General features: G+C 51.2%; 1 protein-coding gene across 4 annotated transcripts in view; it reads left to right on the top strand.

Moving 5' to 3' along the window:
• The first annotated feature begins 2,008 nt into the window (after window positions 1-2,008).
• Window positions 2,009-18,814, top strand: part of WWC1 (WW and C2 domain containing 1) — a 70,319-nt gene continuing 53,513 nt past the window's right edge. Inside the window, exon 1 of one of the 4 annotated variants that reach the window (XR_011101304.1) lies at window positions 2,009-2,290. Coding sequence is in view for 3 of the 4 variants with exons in the window: in XM_068697888.1 (XP_068553989.1) it covers window positions 2,172-2,290 (119 nt within the window). In the remaining variant the exon portion in view is untranslated. Of the gene's footprint in view, window positions 2,291-4,396; window positions 4,483-13,390; window positions 13,498-18,814 lie in introns of those variants that run through there. The other 3 variants (XM_068697888.1, XM_068697890.1, XM_068697889.1) reach the window with 3 other exon arrangements.

Here is an 18,814-nt window from a genome sequence, read left to right as displayed (position 1 = left end):
GTAGGTAGGACAGGCTTACAGCTACTGCAGTGCCTCAAGCCCTGCTATGAGCACGCAGTAGACCAGAGCTAACCCAGTGTCCCTCACCCGGCCACTTGCCAAGGCACTGGGACCTGTCCCTTCACAGTTCTCCACCAGCTGATGTCCCCAGCCCCGCTGCTGGAACCGGTGGCTGCCACCAGTGAGGCTGTGTTTTATTCCCAAGGCCCTGTGCTGGGCGCACGCTGCCACTCTGGGAGTGCCTGTGTAGTGTCTGCGGCAGGGTTTGGCAAGCCCATTGTGGCCTAAGTGTCACACAGGTGTTTTACAGTCCCGGAACTGACACCTGGGAAAGTTTCGCTTTCCAAGGCCACGCACGGTGGCTGTTCCCTGCCTGTACAGACCATGGGCTGCTTGCCAGGCGGAATAAGGCCCGGCCGCCCCAGCAAGCCCAACAGAAGGTTGCAGTGCCATGGGGGCATGTGGCTCTATGGCACGTGGCTCTCCTGCACAGACGGGGGCACGTGTTTTGGAAAATAAATAAATAAATAAATAAGGTCCTGATTTGGCTTAGGTGAAAAAAATGTTGCAGAACATGGAGGTCACCGATAGGGATTTATTCTCTCACTGCAAGCTTGTTTGCTGAAAGATAAAGCTCTCAGTGCGGGCACACAAAGTGCTGGTGATGGTGCATGCAGTGCACCAGTGGCCCCCCAAGGCCTTGCCCCAGTGCAGCCAACCCGCACTGGTCCCACAGCCCCGAGGCGAGGTGCAGGCCGGCCAGGCAGCGCTGGCTGCTTGGGGGCAGCCTCCCTGCTGGCAGTCACACATGGGTTTCCTGCTGTTTTCTACCTTGTCTTACTGTGCTTTCTTAATTTTTCCCTTACATACACAATTTTATCCCATGAACTCATAAAAACTAGTAATATTGCTTAATAAGCTAATGGCAGGATTTGACTCTTTTTTTTCCAGTGCTTAGGGTAGCACGAAGAATGTGTTATGTTTACTAATGCTGTTGCTAATGAATAGCATGGCAAAGGTAGCTTGAAATTTAACATCTGACTCAAATCCAGAATCACCTGCACGAGGTTTTGACAGAAGGTGGCTGAATTTAACTTTCTTCTATGTCAGAAACCTTTATTCAGTGTGACTACTGAAGATCCCTGACATCTGGTCAGCACCACAGCTCCCAGCCCTGTTCCTCCCGAATGTAGGGTGGGAAACAGGAGAAAAATAAAAACTTTGTGGTACTGCAAGAGTGAAACAGTCCATTCTTCCAAACTCAATTTCAACGTTTTTTTTTTTAAATCTCTTCTTTGGAAACCAATAAAAGCTGATGTATAGTATTGGGTGTGGCAAGGGGCAAGCGCTTTTTTTTTCTGGAAGGATACAGTAACCCTTCACAGAAACATGGTTCCTTCAGGTTGAACAGCGCCTGAGTTTTTAACCAAAATGATGTATTTCAGGAAAAATGCATTAATTTTCTGTCAATTAAATTCAAATGCATTTTTCCTCTTGTTTCAGTTCAGACACCTGAAAAAACCTGTTGGGGGCTGACAGACGGGCACTATGTTATCACAGCTTTTGACATTGACGTTTCGGTGTTTGGTAGCCCACCGACACTGGCGTGTTGAGTGCTCAGTACCAGCACACAGACTTTGGGCGACATTCCTCATATTCCTCAGCAAGAGCCGAGCCGCCTCCACCCCTCAGAAGATGGCCGCCCTCGCTGCGAGTGGCTCCGCGTGGCCACCGCGAGGCTGCGGCTTGGGGCGAGGAAGGGCCGAGATCCCGCAGCCCCCCGCAGCCCCCCGCAGCCCCCCTCACGCCTCCCCTTCGCGCCGACCCAACCCCAACCCCGCCTCGCACCGCCCGCGGGGACCGAGGCCGCCCCTCGAGGCCGCCCCCGGCGCTGCCCCGCCGGCAGGGGGCGCTGCGGCCGCCCTCCGCCCGCCTCCGGGGCGGTGCAGGAAGCGGCGGGGCGAGGGGCCGGGCCGGGCGCCCCCCGCCTCCGCCTCGCCTCGCCCCGGCCCGCCCCTGCCGCGGGGCCGGCGTGCGAGCGCCCGCGGCGCCTCCCTGCGCGGCTGGGCCGGCCGCGGCCCCGCTCCGCTCCGCACCGCCCCGCACCACGTCCGGCAGCGGCGCCCCCGGAGCGCTGCGTGCATGGGGCGGCGCGGCCCGCGCTGGGGACGATGCCGCGGAAGGAGCTGCCGCTGCCCGCGGGCTGGGAGGAGGCGCGGGACTACGACGGGAAGGTGTACTACATCGACCACGGCAGCCGCACCACCAGCTGGGTCGACCCCCGCGACAGGTGGGGGCTGCGGGGCTCCGCGCCCGGGGGAGGGGGGGGTGCCCCGCTCCTCGGCCTCGGGGCGCTGCGTGCGGCCCCCCCGGGGGCTCCCCCGGTGCCGCTGGGTGCGGGGGGCGCTGCCCGGGGCTGGGCGGCGTTATCGGGGGCTGCGGGCTCCTCGCTGCCCCGCGCCGGGCGGGATTCCCGGCAGCGCTTTGTGGCGCCGCGTCCCGGCTGCGGGCTGGAGGCAGCCGCAGGGAGGAGGCGCGCAGGTGGCTCAGCCCCGCTGCGGGCTCAGCCCCGCTGCCGGCTCCCAGCTCCCTGCCGAGGCCGGGGGCTCCCCAGGCTGCCGGCTGCAGGTCCCGCTGCCGTCCCGGACACACCGCGGAGAGCTGGAAGTGCCAGGCTGAGCCCCCAGCGCCGTGTGGGTGAATGTGAGAGAGTTCCCACACCTGACAGCCAGCGTTGTGCTCGGTACGGGGCGTTCAGCCTGGTTTCTGCGTTGTTTTTGCTCTCTTCCCCCTGCCTCGACACTTGGCTCTTCGGGGGTTTCCATGGTTTGGGGGTGTCCAACCCTTTGGGACGCCAGTCCTTTGCCTTCTCTCCGGTCCTACGTAGGAAGGCTCTTTGTTGGGCCAGGTGGCGAATGATTGTCCGATTTTACAGGATTTTAAGGAGTGTTCTGCATTCCAGGAATAATCCTTGTGTGTCTTGTACACAAATGTAACCTGTTGGACTGCCGGAGGTTTGGAACGCGTTTTAACCTGGTGTTTCAGTGCTGTGGTTGAAAGCTGAGAACACGTTTCAAGGTGTGTTTTTTAACCTTGATAAAAGTCAATACAAGCTTAAATTAGGATTGCTTTCTTCACATCTTCCTTCTGTTACAGAGCATGAAGACGAGAGAAATTTATCAGGGCTAATGGTGGCGTATAAAAATTCTGCCGTGTCCTTGGTTAGTGAGTCAAAGCTGGCAGGATCAGCTGAATGGATGCCTTCTGCATGTGTGTGCTGAGCTATCGCAGATACGTTGGCTGCTCACCACCGTTAAAGGAGAATATTCAAGCATACCTTGATAAGTGCTATCACATGACATATTTGTTGTGCACATAGTAATACACCTGAATACACATGGCCCTGACGAGCTTTGTATCTGAGTCATCTTCCAGTAGCGCTACCGAGAACACAGGTTGAGTTACACTCCCCAGCCTCTCTGAAATCCTCATGGTTTGAAGAGTTTGTTGGTCCAGCACTGGAAGAACTAAGTGTCAGAGCTTTCCCCCATCACCTGCGGGACCGTGGCCTTGTACGAGTTACAGAGATGTTCTGCTCTACTTGCAGGAAAAAAAAAGTTTAACTAATTAGTGCTGTCTGTGAAAGTCAGGTGGTAAGAATTTCTGAGCAGCTTGAGTCGTAGCTGCAGTACTGAACGTGGGTTTATGTACTGATCGCCCAAGAGTGCGTTGTGAGTTTTGGTATTCTGAAGCCTGGAAGAATCTGTAAAGTTGCTGCAGCGGAGAGGTTGTTCTGTGTGTTTGCTGTGCTATATACGCTGTCTTTGTCCCAGCACAAAGCAATAGATACCAGGAAACACAGTTGTAAATCTGCAGGCTTCAGGGATGTGGAGGAAGATTTATGGTTTTGGACTTGTTCTGCACCCCATTGCTTCTCAGTGGCAAGGTTTCAGTGTGAGTGTACCTTTATGACACCTGACGGGTTTATTCAGCGAGCAACAAGGGTAGCTAAAGACAGGGCATGCAGGTTTTCAACCTTCCCCAAATCTTTCATTCTAGCTTAATTCAGTGGGAAAAAAAAAAAACAAAAAACGCACAAGCAGGGATACCACCTAGCTAGAGGGCATAGGCTTGCCCACTGTTTTTGTGACAACAGCTGGTGTCTGCAGGTGGAGTTGGGTTTGCAGGTGGAGTGGCCGGGTACTGCAGCAGCGGCCTGGACGTGGCTGTGCCCATGGGTGTCACAGTGGGGCTGCGTGAAGTGATGGGTTGGGGGTTTTCCAGCTCTCCTGTAGCTCGTTTCACCACCTGGGTGGATAGGCTGTTGTTAAAAGGGGCTGTTAGACTTGGCTGGGGATGAAGTGGCCGCCACCTGGGAGCACCTTGCTGTCTCCCAGCACTGAGCTGAGTGATGCTCATGCTCCTGAAAGCCTGGCTGAAGCCACTGCGTGCGGGAGCACTTGTTCCTTCTGCCACCTCAGGGTATGCCAGACTTGCAGGCAGACCTGGGAAGCATGTGGATTTTACAGTGTTTCTGGAAACCATCTAAAGATAAAGCATAAGAAGAATTTTGTAACTGAAGCAGTACTGTACCTGTGTTACGGGGTAACAGAAGAATCAAGGAGGTGTCCTGTAAGGAAGGATTTGGGATTATAAGGTGTAAGGTAGTTCTAGTGACCAGGTGGGAAAAAACTCTGATTTTTCTTCATGTCAAAGGAAGCTGAAGTAGATTTATTTTTTTTTTGAGTTTGTTTTAAATTAGATAATTCAGGACTTGGATACATTGCAATAGGGGGCCAAGCCTCACCGAGCTAGGAGAAGAAATTCATTGTTCCTAGTTTTAAAGGCAAGCCTGATCTTTTAGGCATTCACCAGCACGTGTTGTTTGGTGACACGCAGCAGAGCGCTGTCCCAGCTGCTGCCTTGTCCCTGGGGATGTGCCGGTGTCATAGGGTGCTGCGCTGGTTACCATATAGGAAGTAAGGATGGCACCTCAGAAACACGAGCAGCAGCTGCTGGCAGTGCTCAGACATGGCTGTGAATCAGGAATTGCACCAACAGAGTGCCCCCAGTGAGGTTTCTGCTTTCATCAGACGTCGGGGTTAGAGATGGGTATCTGGATGCCTGTGGGTGCTCTGTGTTTGGGTTCTTTACACTGTTTAAGGGAATGTGATCTGCCCCAAGCTGTCTTGGAAGAGGATTGCTTTTTCTCTCTTCTCCTTGCCTTTACACCCTCAGGCTTCCTGAAGATGCCTGATAACCCACCCCATTCTCCAGTTTTTGTGTTCTCAAGCTCTTCCTCCTGGCATGGTGGTGTAAGCGAGTTGTCCTGGGTTTTAGATGGAGCTGGCTGAACTCCTTTTACCCCAATCACTGGACTCCTGCTGAGGGTGAGAGGTAGCAAAATAGGAGCACTGTCAGTGAAGCCTGATGAAGCGACTAAGCAGCCGCAGGTGTTTTCAGTTTGGGGAGGCAGCAGTGCCTCAGTTGGTGTTCCTTCATTTTTTTTTTTTTCAAAGGCTCTTGTTGATAAAGGGATGGAGCTATTTGTTAAATGAAAGCCCAGATTCTGCAGTTGCTCCCTGAGACATCTTCCTACTCCATATGGAGTTTTTTTCTCACTCTGAACCCACAAAGCAGAACTTCGGTAAGGAGGAGAAGGGGGGAGAGATTTGCCGGGGTTTGGGGCCAGTATGTGTCAATGTATGTGTTGTCACACGTAGAATACTTTGTGCTCCTATAAAAGTTAGGGCCACCTGTTTGCTCATGAATATACAAGCTTGTTGAGCCTGAGGATCTGACTGAAGAAAAGCTGGGCCTGTTATATATAGAGAGAGCAAAATCATCTAGCTGTGCCCTGCTAAGCCTGCCTTCCAGGCTTGATGGGAAATGTGCAGCATGGTTTGTCTCTTCTGCATGATTCTGGTGTTGAAGCTTTCCATGCCCAGTCTGCTCTGTGCGCTTGGTCTCTGAGCTTCCTGTATTAAGGAATTAAAAATGTGAGCATCTTGCTAAAATTTCCTATGTAGATGTCTGCTGCTTGGATTATTTCCCTATAGCATAACTACAGCCATCAGAATAAAGCTAAATTTAGCCAAGTAAAGTGTGGGAGTTCTCGGGAATAAAAGGACGTGAAGGGAGAGCACTGAAAAGCATTGAGAATAAAAGGAGCCATACTTTTCTGCAGGTGGAAATCAGTAAGTGTAAGGAGAGGAAGAAAAAAAATCTCGAAGCATTCTGTGGGTTTCTTTCATCACTGGCAGCAGCGTGGGTCACGCAGCTGAAGGCTGCTGCCGTGCCTGCTGCTACCTTTCTGTACTGATAGCTAGCCCAACGCCCTGTCAGGTGTGTGTCATCCCGCATCGTTCTCATGTTTACCTTCCCCAGAATAGCAGATCCTTTTATTATGAGGAACAGGCCGTTAGGTGTATAGCCAAAAGCCAGCGATACCGTTTTCCCTGAGCACAGCCCCGAGTGACAGAAATGCAGCCTTTGTAGGCAGCTGAATGCCACCTCTGGGGGCGGGTGTCTTGATGTGTGGGACTGGTACTGTTCTTAGGATGCTTTTCCACAATAAGTGGAAATTAATGGGTTAATGTAAGTGCTAATATGTAGGGAGACGAAGAAAGGAAGGAAGGTTATTGTGACCATTTGGTTTAACTCACTGGTTCCACAAGTCTTCCAAGGTGAATCAATGCTGGCTGCACCTGTAACTGGTAAAAGCCGTTTGCAGACAAAATCATTCGGACCTCTTCAGTTACGAGAAATACCTTGGATTTTCCTGTAAGACTTACAAGAGACAGCTTGCGGTAGAATTCAGCTTAGCATGGGGCGTGAGCAGCTCCTCGTGCTGATGCCTGGGGAGGCTGCAGGGGCCGGAGGCGCTGTGTGTCCTCTCCTCGTGGCCTGAACTCATGTCAGGCTGCGCGGGGCGGCTGGGGGCAGCAGGAATGATGCTGCTCAATCAGGGCAGCACTGCTGAAGGTGTGGTGTGCACTGCTAAAGGTGTGGTGTACACACAGGTATGTTGTGCGAGAGGATGTTGGCAGTGACTTCAGAACTACCGAAAGACCCATTTTACTGTACTTCCCTATGGAATGTGAACCAAATGAAAAATGGATATTTTTGTTCAGCTCAGCAGCCTTTCAGTGTATCTTGGGGAATTTTGAGTTTTAAAAGACTGGATTTGGTTTTGAAGAAATCTCTGTAAATCACACTGCTTAGAAATTTGTAGGTTGAGCTTCATCTTCTGCTCTGGCAAGGTCATTCTGCTCACAAGAGGAGTCCTCAACAAGCTGTCAGCCTTTCTGATGCAAAATTAAAGTTAGCGATGCTGCCTCAGACTGGAAACTTCCTTGACAAGGGGATCAACATTTTCATCTCCATGTAGGTCATCTATTTTCACGCCAAAGTAGTCATCTGTACGGAAATGGCAGAGAATTGGTTGTTGCTGTGTTGTCCACCTGGGGCTGGGGCTCAGCAGTGGTGCTGATGGGGACTGCTTGAGCTGCTGCTGTTGGAGTAAAATCCTGTGTCTGCGAGGGGATAAACTTCTCTGGCTGGAAAATGTTGTGTTACTGTCTGGATTTGTTTTATAGAAACAGCTGGTCCCGACTCTGGTGGTGCAGAAGACTTGCTGGCGTGGCTGGGGCCGAGTGGCGGGGCAGGAGGTAACGGTGGCTGTCACCTGGGGTTGCTGCTGAGGATGTGCGTGTGCAGTGACTCCACATTTGTCATCTGGCCAGGCTGTGTCCCCCAGCTGAGGTAAACACCTGGGGAGGTGTTCCCAGTGCTGGAGGTGCTTGGCTTCGCTGTGATTTCTGGCCAGGTCCTACAGGCAGGGTGCCCCTTTGCCTGCTGCAGCCCCGCAGGGTGTCCTCACGTTGTCGTTCGTGGTGGTTTCTTCACAGTTAGTGCAGCTGTGGAAAGATGAGTTTGCTACAAACTTCATGGTACCCAAATCTGGTTTTAATTCTTCTAGCTTGTGCTGGAACTTGTACTGGAAGACATGGAAAGACTTATCAGGAAAAAAAAAAAACAACCCCCAACCTGTTTAATGAAGTAACTTGTACGTGGGGAAGTGACCGGTGCTGGGGGCAGTCCTGTCAGTGACCTGCCGCAGGGGTTCTTATCTCGCTGCCCGAGGAGCCCATCAGTAAGTGCTGGCTGTGCAGCCTGTGCTCCTGGGGGTGCACGGTGTGCTTTCTGCATGCGTGGTGAGACGCAGCCCATGTCCCTGCCACAATCGGCACCTCCTGGGCTTGATGCAGCACGTGGCCGTGTCCAGCACGGGAGAGCATCACACCTTTTAGAAAGAGGGTGAGAGATCCTAAAGATGGTTTGCGAGTATTGCTGGTGCTCGCCTGTGCCGTGGCTGGTGGCCTCAGCCTGGTGGCCTGCACCGTGCCACCAGCAGGCCGAGTTGGCTGAACAGTAAATGAGCAGAGGCTCGTTCGGTGGGTGACAGCAGCCGGGCAGAGCCTGTGTGTAAGTGCTGCCACGCACAGATCTGAAAGCTGGGCAGATCAGCCGCTTGCTTAGAGAGGAATACCTTTTCTGCTGGCTGGCTGCCATTCAGGAGACCTGCTCAGTGAGGTTACGTGCTTTGCTGGTGGTAACGAGGACTCGGCTTTAACTGCTCAAATAAAACCCAGAGTCCTTGCTCACAGAGCCTAAGGTTACTGCTCCCCCCACTTCTAAGCTGCATGCATAGATAATTGGCTGAACAAACAACAGACAAAACTGCTCCCAATAGAATAATAACTGCTTTTCACTGCCACTCATCCAGTCAAGTGACATCTGGAAGACTCTGTGGGTATTCACAGGAGGTTTGGTGTGTAACAGGAAGATGTAAAGAAGCCAAATCCTGCAGCTGTCAGTGTTCTCTGGCTTTTTCATGCTTTTGGATGTGTTCTGCTGGCTTGGGTTGTTCTGTTTGTTCTAGTACTTATGGCTTCCACCCCAGCCTCTACGTTCGGTAACATAAATACCCAACACATTTAAAAAAGGCAGATGAATTGCGCTCTCAATCTTACAGAGATGCTGTGGGGATTAATTAGTTCTGATGAAGTGCTTTCTGGCTGAGATGTCAAACTGATGTTTTGGGACTAATGGTATTGTTTGGTGCAACTGCTTAGTTCTCCTCAAATGTCTAATCACTGCTGTGGAAGCATTTACTCTGCGGAGGAAAGCGATTGATTTAAAGCAGGCAATAACCAGTATTGATTTGCACGGCGCAGCCATTCATACCAGCTCTACGCAGGGCTGAGGCGGGCAGTGCTCACACGACAGTTTTGAACTCAAGTCGAAGTGGAACTGTTGCTTAAACGGCCCCGTGGCTGCCAGCAGATCTCTGCTGTGTGACTGCTACCTGCTGTGACGCTTCTGTGCTCGGCCCAGGGCCGGCCCTGCTGGGGAAGGGGCTGTCGGCTGCCTGCCCCTCGCACAGCCCATGGGGCCAGCAGTAGCGGCCGTGGTGATCTGGGCCAGGCGAGCAGCGTGGGACAGCTCTGGTAGCCCCTGAGCCGCCCTATGGAGCGGTGCTGACGGGCAGATATCCACGGCTCGCTTTGCTCCTGTCGGGTGCATGATTCCACGTGGCAGCGGGCGTGCTGCTGGCCTGGCGTGGGCCTGTCCTGCACCCCTGGGTGCTCGAAGCCCTGGCGGTGGGACTGCTCGGGGCACTGGTGTAATTCCCTCTGTGGGAGGCAGAGCCCGTGGCACTTGGCCAGCTGCAGTCGGCACCGCACAAGGGAGGAGATGTGCAGGTGTGGGCAGGGCTGGGGACCGGCACCAGCAGCGAGCTGCCCGGTGTGGCAGGGGGTTCCTGGCTGCCCCTGTCCCAGCACTGCAAGTGAGTGAAGCTGAAACCGCTGCTTGCCTTGCTGCTGCTCCTACACAGGGGAAATCTTCAGCCAATTCCACGTGTATGGCTCCAAGGGTTCTCTTCAAGTCAATGAGGATGCCTAAGGCCACACGTGTGTTGTGCTTCTGCAGTTTGTAATCGATCTAGAAGAGGGTCTGAGCGCTCCTGTAACTGCGCACGCAGGGTAAGGTCCATGTAGTGATGCTGCTCTAGCTTTTAACAGCTGCGGGATGGTCTCAGTGCTCTTTAGACAGGCTTTGGCTGTTCCAGTCCAACCTTTGTTCACGGTGGTGCTGTTTCACTTCTTCAACATCTGGTATCTTCACCTTTAGGTTATTATGTAGGACGTCTGTTTTGGTGGGAATGCAGTGCTTCAGCTCGCCATGGTGCTCCCACAGCAGTGGCATCGGTATTCTTTAGGACTTCTCCCAGTGCTCTCTGGTTCTGGTGCACTGTGCTGGAGGTAGCGATGCAGCTCCACGGGATGCTGTTGCTCTGACTGAATTCCTGCATAGCGGAGAGGGAAACTTCCCAAGGGAGAACTTGGCATGAAAAATAAGCCTTTTAAAGGCAAAGTTATAAGGCGTACCTAATTTAGGATGACCTGTACTGTATATAGCATTCCAGATGAGGCTGTCATAATGAAGTGTGGTTTTTAAATAAAAACAATATTTAAAAAAACCCACCCTTAACGTGAATAACACTTTTGCATTGCAGAGTTTGGCAAGGTTAAACTTCAAATCAAATGAGCACTTCGAACAAAGCTTTTTTGTGGGAGCTGTGTGGTGATGCTCAGGTGTATTTGGTTAGCAGCGTGTGTTAACCCTGCGGAGGATGCGGAGGCTCAACGCTTCTGTTCAGTATGATGGGCACCATTTTTCAAGATCCAATCTCTCTCTGGTCCAGCTGTCATTTCAGCTGCTTGTTTAGATTTTTCTGAAATTCTGTGAAGTTGTCTCTACATCCAGCTACCCTAAATATCTTCTCAGTCAGCAAGGCAGTAAGCCAGGCTTGCAGTTTGTCCTTTCCTATGTCATTGGCATTTCACACTATGCAAGATCTAAGCATCAAAGGTAGATGATGTGTTGCCTTGACAGGACCTTGACTATTTAGTTTTTATATGGAAACTTAAGTAGCAGGCTTTAGGCTGCTTAATAGGCAGTTCTGCAGAAGGAATTTTCCCAGTTTTATAGAAGAGTGCAAATTGATCTGCTAAAGAGATCACCTTGCTGTCCTGAATCTTCTCCATGAGCGTTATCCTGTCTTTATCTTAACCTACATATGCAGGAAGAAGCAGCATCCTGGCTGTTCCTATATCCTTGCTTCTTGTGGCACTGAGGTTCTGCAAGATACCTTAAACTTCTGAACTTTATCTTTTTTTATTTTATTTTTTATTTTTTTGCTTTTAAACGATGAATATAAGAGATTCTGAATTTATCTGAACCTACTGGGTAAGATACCGGTGTGATACCTTTTTGTCTGCTGTGGTTGTCATTCCCCTGTTTTAGTTCACGCTTGAGCTCAAGCTGCTGCTGTGGTACAGTGTGATTTCTGTGATCGATGTCTCCTCAACGCTTGTTAGCTTTCCTCTAATGTGCTACGCTGAGTGTTGGAACATCCTTCCTTTCATGCTGTTTTGAAGTGGTGCCTATCCCCCTTGTTCCTGCTGTCTTTCTCCAAAGTCTCCCTGAAAGCCTAATAACTGCAATTCCTTGTGGAAGTTCAACCTATGAAGCTGGGCCAGAATATAATGCTGGAAAGACTGGAGTGATAACAAAGCTGGCATTAGAGCTGTAAACCTCCCTGACCTTCTCAGAAGAAAATTTCAGACTCGGTACTCTCCTGCATCTTTGTCGCTGCTGCTCTGCCATACTGAGCAGTCTTCGTCTGCTCCTCCCCTCCTCTGTCCCCCTGTCTTTGATAGCAACTTTGATAGCAACAGCTGCGACTGCCGGTGACACCTCTTGCAAGCTGTTGGTTGCATGAAGAAGCTCCTTTACTGTCAGTGAGAGGCAGTACTGGATCCGAGGAGCTGTCCAAGTAGGTGGTTTGTGGTGAAACACTAAAGGGTGGGAAGTCTGCTCCTCAACGCCCTGTTCAGCGTGCTCCACCTTGCAAAGAAACGTCTGTCCTCTTCTGCCTTAACGTTTTGCTCCTGGATTTGGGCATCTGCTTTTACTGAAGAGCAGCTGCAGCTGGTGTGCTCTGCGATAAACTGCAGCTCTCAGCTTGGTCAGCGTGGTGAGGGCTTGCTCTGCAGGCAGTGGGGGTGGTCTGTAATGCTGCACAAAGGCAGGTGTCCTGTCACATGCCATCTGGTAATTCTGCAGAGGAGATCTGATAGCACTGCTAGTTCCTCGTGCAACTGGCTCGCTAATGACTAAATGTAGAAGGTTTCTGGTCTTTCATTGCTTGATGCTAAGGAAAGCATAACCTGAATCTAAATACTTTCTTCAGGCACAGAAACTGTCTTGCTTGCTGGTTTGATCTTTCATAGTCCTTGGGCATAACTTCCCACTTCTTAAGCTTTCCTTCTCTCTTAGGAGAAGAACCTGTGGGAGGACGGGGAGGAGTGTGTGGCCTAGGAACCTGGCTCGGCTGCTTGCAGGAGGGCTGTGTGTGTATATATATATATATATATATATATATATAACAGTCTCAGTTTGCCAAGACAGATTTTCAGCTGAACAGATCGCGCACAGTTACGTCCTCCACTCAAGCTTGCTTTCACACATCTTTGTAAATGCCACTCTTATCCCTAGAGCAAATGTTCTGTGTTGGATTTTCTCATCTTGATTTCTTTATTTGCCCAGTAGTCTGTAGCTAATACCCCAACGGCACCATCTTTTATTTTCTATTTGCCTCTCAGACGTGGGCTCCTGCTTTGGGTGGTAGTTCTGATGACCTTGGTGGCGTCTTCAGCAACTTCGATGGGATGATGATCCTTGCTAGGCACGGTCACTAGGGTTTTTGATTCAGGGATTAGTCATGGTTCTTCCTTCCCAAGGATCTTCCCCCTGATCTTACTACCAGAGGAGGACGTGACAGCAGCCAAGTGTGCTGCAGCTTACAGCTTGGTTTAGGCATGCGAACAGGCAGTGATTATTTGGGGTAGGAGGAATTTCTCCTATCAGACCATGTTCTGGCGTGTTCCTGCAGGAGCCCTTGTGCTCCCTGCCGCGACTCGGCGGCTGCTCGCGTTTTCCAGGCAGAGCCAAGTGACACCAAATCCTTGTAAGAGGAAGGCAGCTGGTGCTCTTAACTCCTCAGTGGGAAGAGGTTTGCTGTGTAGTAACGGGAATGAAAAGAGTGCGAGTGGTTGTAATGCACACCTGTAATCATTCTGCGTGGAAGTCTGCTCGTGACGCCTGCATGATGGAGCGCAGTGTGTTGGTAAGTGCTTCTTTGCCATCAGGTTTATTGCAGAATAGATTTGCAATGAAATAACCTAAATTAAACCATTTTAACGAAGATCTTTAAAGGCGTTGTTTTAATTACTTCCCTAAAGTAGTCAGGCAGATGTGTGGCAACACCTCCTGAATGACAGTCGTGCACCTTACCGGACACATTGAGGACAGGCGGACGGGCTGTCCCGATCCTGCTGCTTCATGGCCAGCCCAGACACCTGACAGGTACAGAAATAATGGAGTTACATCAGCGCTAAGGGTTGTGCAATAGCAGGTTTATTATTTGTGTTGCTTCCTAGATGCTTAAGGAGGGCTTACTTCCCCTTAGCCAGTAGTTTTGCATTCAGAGGCAGGAGAGTAACCTGTCACATCATGCCTCTGCTCACCACTCCAATGCATGCTGCTTACTGCACCCATCCCTGGTGTTCCTGACGGCTGTTTTGGAATTGTTCCTCCTTGTAGGTGTTTGAGCTCTTTCTCTTTCACCCTTCAGTTTTTCCTTGGGAAGAACACATAAATAAAATACGTCCATGGTGGCTGGAAAAAGCCAGCAGAGCTGCACTGTCCCTTCCTCCCCACTTAATACTTTTTTTCTCCACAGTGGTTGCCATTCCTGTTTTCTCTCTCACAAGTTGTGTAATGCTGTTGATTAGTTCTCTTATGGCCGTGCTTAAAGGCTGCTTAAAGCCTTTCATAAAGTATGCATTCTGCATTATGGGAGCAGGAGATTTACAGAGTTTTTTAAAAAGCAAGAAGTACATTGTAGATAATAGATTCCAAAAATGCAAATTTGTTCAAGCACCTCCTTAAGAAGGGAGGGAGGAAGGGAAGATTAAAACCTGTGTTTATATACATATAGATGCTAGAGGCACAGCAATCCATTCATAAATATACAATGGGATTTATGTCGTGGTGAGAAGTGCTGCATGCATATTCATGTGTAATTTGCAAATCCTTTAGCGATTAAATACTTTACTGCAAACTCTCTAGAACGAAACCTTCTTGTTGAAATGATGTCCAAAGGCTCTAACGCTTCTCTAGTGGAGGGGAAAGGCCGGGTGGTGTAATAGATCTGATGCTCTAATTTTCATTCTATTAATAGGGGTTTTTTTAGTGTGCTTTTGGGTGTTATTTTATTAGAATAATCAGTAAGCCATGAACAAAACATGTGAAGCAGAGACCTGCAAGAAGCATTGTGAACCTTAACATGGTAAGAAAACCATGGAAACTTGGTAAGATGCTTTTCTCAACTGATTTTTCATGTCAAATATCATTGTCTAAACTTTCATGTCCTCTAGGGTCGGAGGCAGATGAGTAATATAGCTTGGGGAGTGCTGATATTGGAAAGAAGTAGCCTTTGTGATGTGAATCACCTTTAAAGGATGGAGCCTTGGCTCTTCACGTAACAAACAAAAAAAGCTTTCTGTTGCTGATGCTGTTGCTTACTGCACCCATCCCTGGTGGTCCCGATGGCTCATTCTGGAAATGCTCCTCCCTGGAGGTGTTTGAGCTTGTTCTCTTTCACTCTTCAGTTTTTAATTGGGAGGCACATATAAATAAGACATGTCCATGGTGGCTGGAAAAAGCCAGCAAAGTTCCAGTGCTCTTTCCTCCCCACTGAGGTTAGTCCCTTGAAAGTCAGCTCTGATTTAGCCTTGCTGCTTCTGTTTTGTTACAGCCTGCTTCTGGCATGCCGTGATTCGGCAGAATGGAAAGCAGGGCAGTGCACTCAATTCACTAAGGACTACATAAGCATTTTTCTAGCTTGCACAGGTGTAAGCAGGTGCCCTTTCTGTCTGTCTGCTTGTTTTCTCAGTCGGTCCTAGGCAGGTTCTGCTCCTTGGTGAGGAGAGCCAAGCCCCGGGTTCGCCTTGCTGTCTCGCCTAGTGAGCAGGGAGGCCGCCAGCAGAGGTGATGTCCCGTTGGTGCCTGGGGGCTCTGCTCTACAAAGCTGTACTGGAGTTGATTTGCAGGAGCATTTCTAGGTAACTGGGAAGTTGTTGCTTTTGCAATGAGCACTGAGAATTCCTTGCCGTCTGCTGTGTCAGAGCATCGTAACATCTGTGGCGGTGACTAGTCGTGTAAGGAGGCCAAAATGCAGTACTCGGTACTTGAAGGGTGTAAATTGCCTCTTTAGTGTCATAGAAAGGACAAAATTGGGGTAAAGGAAGCCAGTCCTTTAACAGGACCCTGAGCAGGTGAGTTTTTGACTTCCCAAAGTGGATGCAGACAGGGACATGGCTGATGTGTGAAACATGCTGCTGCTCATTACGGTCAGGCTGCAGTTGTTGGGACTATTTCTATTGTATATAAGTGAGGAAGAATAAAGGGCCTAATTTATCAAGAAGTCTCACTATTTTTGTAGTGAGCACTGCTGCTTGTTTTATTCCTGACATTGCTTGCTAGGCTCACTGCATAATTCTGTTGAGCAAGACTGGATGGGATGTGTTTTTTATTATTTGAATAACCATAAGTGGCTGCCTCTGGATCTACCTGCAGAGCACAGCAGACCCTGCATGCGATATTGTAGCCACTTGTCCGTGTGCTGGCAGAAGAGCTTGCTCCTGGCTGTGGGGCACCGCTTGCCCTGGCAGGTGAGCTCCTCACAGCGAGCAGGGTTTGTCAGGGCAGCGGTGCTGCTCCTGGCTTGTCTTTCAGAGCAGACAGCTTAAATATCAGACTGATGCGTTCCCGGGGCTGTGGGCTGTAATTCCATCTGCTCCCACGCTGTGAAGGTGACACCTGACGGGGTGTTTGCTACTTGCTGGATGTCCTTCCTGGATCTGCTGTGTGGAGATCTGGAGGGCGCCGTTTTGCCGACGTGTTGGCCTTGCTCAGCGTGGGGCTGCCAAGGAACCCAGCAAAGCACTCAGTGTGTCAGGAAAACCAAGTTGTTGGGATTTCAGTGCGATTTCATTCATCCTGGGCTCTGCAGTCTCTGCAGTATCACTGCCCTCCGTGTTCGCTGGTCTGGAACAGTGGAAGCTTGTGTTTGTGCCATTGATTTGGCAATTATTAGAAGGACGTGGAATAAAGGACACGATTAATGGAAGAAGGGAGGAGTGTTCAAAGACCTCTGCCGGTAAGGTCTGTGTTTTTTATAGTTCTGCGCATCCATCACTGACTTGGGAACTTGATAGCGAGCCGGTTCTCTGGGTCAGGCTGCAGGTTCGCTTAGACTAGACAAGGTCAAGAGGAATACTTGGTTTGCCCGAGGATTTCAGCTTGGGCTTTGCAGACTATTTGAACTATGAATGATGATTTATTTAGGTAATTGATCAGTAAATTAATAGACATACTGAGAATTATGTTTATGTAGGTCAGTGTTTGGGTGATAGTTACAACGATTTACTGAAATAATTTCTGGTACAGGAGATGCACGTCAGTCTGGTGCTGTGGTGAGGTACTGGGCTGAGCAGCTCGCAGGGTGCCTTTGCACGCCCAGATCTGGGTGTTGTAAGTGCCGTGTAGGACCCGTTAAACACAGCTTGGATTTATAAAGCAAGGTGGAGACAAATAGCTGGGATGCGTTAGGTCACAGGCCTCGAGGAGGGCGAGGGCTGTGTTCCCCAGCCCTGGTGGGGCAGGACACGGCTGTGTGGTGCCAGGGCTGAGAAGAGTGAGTGCTGGGAGCCCTGTCTGTGGCTCGGGGCTGCGTTCATCCCTTTCCTCCTGGGACTGTGCATGCTGCTTGGGGAGGCACTGGTGGTGTCCTGGAACATCACACCCTGAGGGAGGGAAGGGAGACGCCCGGTGCCTCAGAACAGCGCTGGGCTCGTGGCTTCTGTGCCAGCAGGGCTCACGCTGGGGGAGAGCATGGGGTTATCAGCACCCGTGTCTCCTGGCTACATCCCCAGGGTTAACTGAGGAAGCTGACGGGAAGGAGGCACATCTGTTGTAGACAAGCAGGTGCTGCGGCTCGATGTGGCTTAAAGGAAGATCCTGCCTGCTATAGCCCGCTGGGTTTGTGGGGTCTCGGCTACGTTCTAGGAGCTTGTCTTGACCAGCTCATATCTTCCATAAGAAACGTGAAATTCTTTAAGATTTCGTGCCTTCTGCTGCTTCCCCTGACTTGTGGGGAAGGGAAACTTATGGGAATGGATGTGGATTAGCTTGGCTATTGTGAAGCCCCTGGACAGTGTTTTACGCCTTGTGCACCAAATGCTTCAAGTCCTGATTTGGAATTCACTTTAAATGATAATCAGTCTAAATTGCAAAGCATAGGAGGTAAAAACAGAGAAGTCCAGTGCTCCTTACATCCCTTTGGAAGTGTGATGTCTAGGTATAGGTATATGATCCCTTAGGAAAGGGGTTGCCATAGGATGGAGTGATGCTGTGGGGATGAAGCCAGTCGGATTAGGGGGATAGAGCTCGCTGCAGGTAGTATCAGACACTGGGAGATCTGAGAGGCTCAAGTGAAATCCTCAGCAGAAGAAATTCTTAAAAAATATGAGAAATGCCAGAAACACCATAGAATCCACAGACAACATAGCTATTGCTGTCAGTTTTCGTATAAAAACCACCCAGGTGCTTGAGCCCTCTAAAATGACACCCGAGCGGAGTGCTGAGCACCGGTGGGCTCCTGTCTGCAGCTGGGGGCTTTGTGCCTTCCTCATGGGCCTCGGCCATCGCTGTGGGCACTGCTGGAGACAGCTCCAGCCCTACAGGAGCCTGCGGTAGCAGGGCCGGGTGCTGGCAAGGGAAGACAAAATGGCCCAAGGGGAGACACGGCCCCTCGGGAGGCCGCCGTGCCGCGGTGTCCATCTGGCAAGCGTCGGGCGAGGCCTGGCCTGTGCCGCTGCTGCCATAGGAACGGGGACCCCGCGGGGGGGCCTCGGGTGGGATTAAACCCTTGGGAAGCCGCGCTGAGGCAGGCAGAGCTGCTGGCTCGGGTGTCGAGCTCTTTGTCTTTGGGATCACCTGCACCGCCTGTTTCTCCCCCTTGCTGAAGTTGTTTTCATAACACACGGCTGGAACCCCGCGCTCACCCTGCGCCCAGATGCTGGCAGCGGGGCGAGGAAGGGGAGAAGGGGTTTGGGGCAGGGTTGGGAAAGCTCCATGTGCAGCCGGGGTCACACGCAGCCGGTCAGGCTCGCGAGCGGCCCAGCTTTGTATTCAGATAGGCTGGGCAGCGAGCTGCAGACATTCCAGATACTTGTGCTCGTTTCGGCTGTATCTAGGCACACGGTCACAAAGAGCAAGATGCGTGCAGTGAAGGATAAATCCCGTGCTCTAACGGCTCCGAGCGCCGCGGTGCGCGCATGCACGCCGAGCAGATGGTGTAATGAGCTCGCCTGGTGCGCGGGCACCGCGTGCGATTCTCCAGGAGGTGCCCAGAAATGCGGGGCGAGGAGGAGCACTTGCAGGTCCCGGCCTTGCTGGGTGAGGGCAGAGCCCTGTCCGGGGCAGCCTGCAGGCAGCAGCGCCAAAACTGGGCCTGCTGGCAGGGCAGCCCTTGTCTCGGTCCCTTGAGCTTGGCTGAGTTTTGGCCCAGCTGTGGCCTTGCACCCAGGAGTTTCTGCACCTGGGGAGCTGGGGCTTG

Source organism: Anas acuta, chromosome 14, assembly GCF_963932015.1.
Source record: "Anas acuta chromosome 14, bAnaAcu1.1, whole genome shotgun sequence".
NCBI lineage: Eukaryota > Metazoa > Chordata > Aves > Anseriformes > Anatidae > Anas > Anas acuta.
Note: the sequence above shows the minus strand (reverse complement) of the source record. Positions and strands in the feature narration are given on the sequence as shown.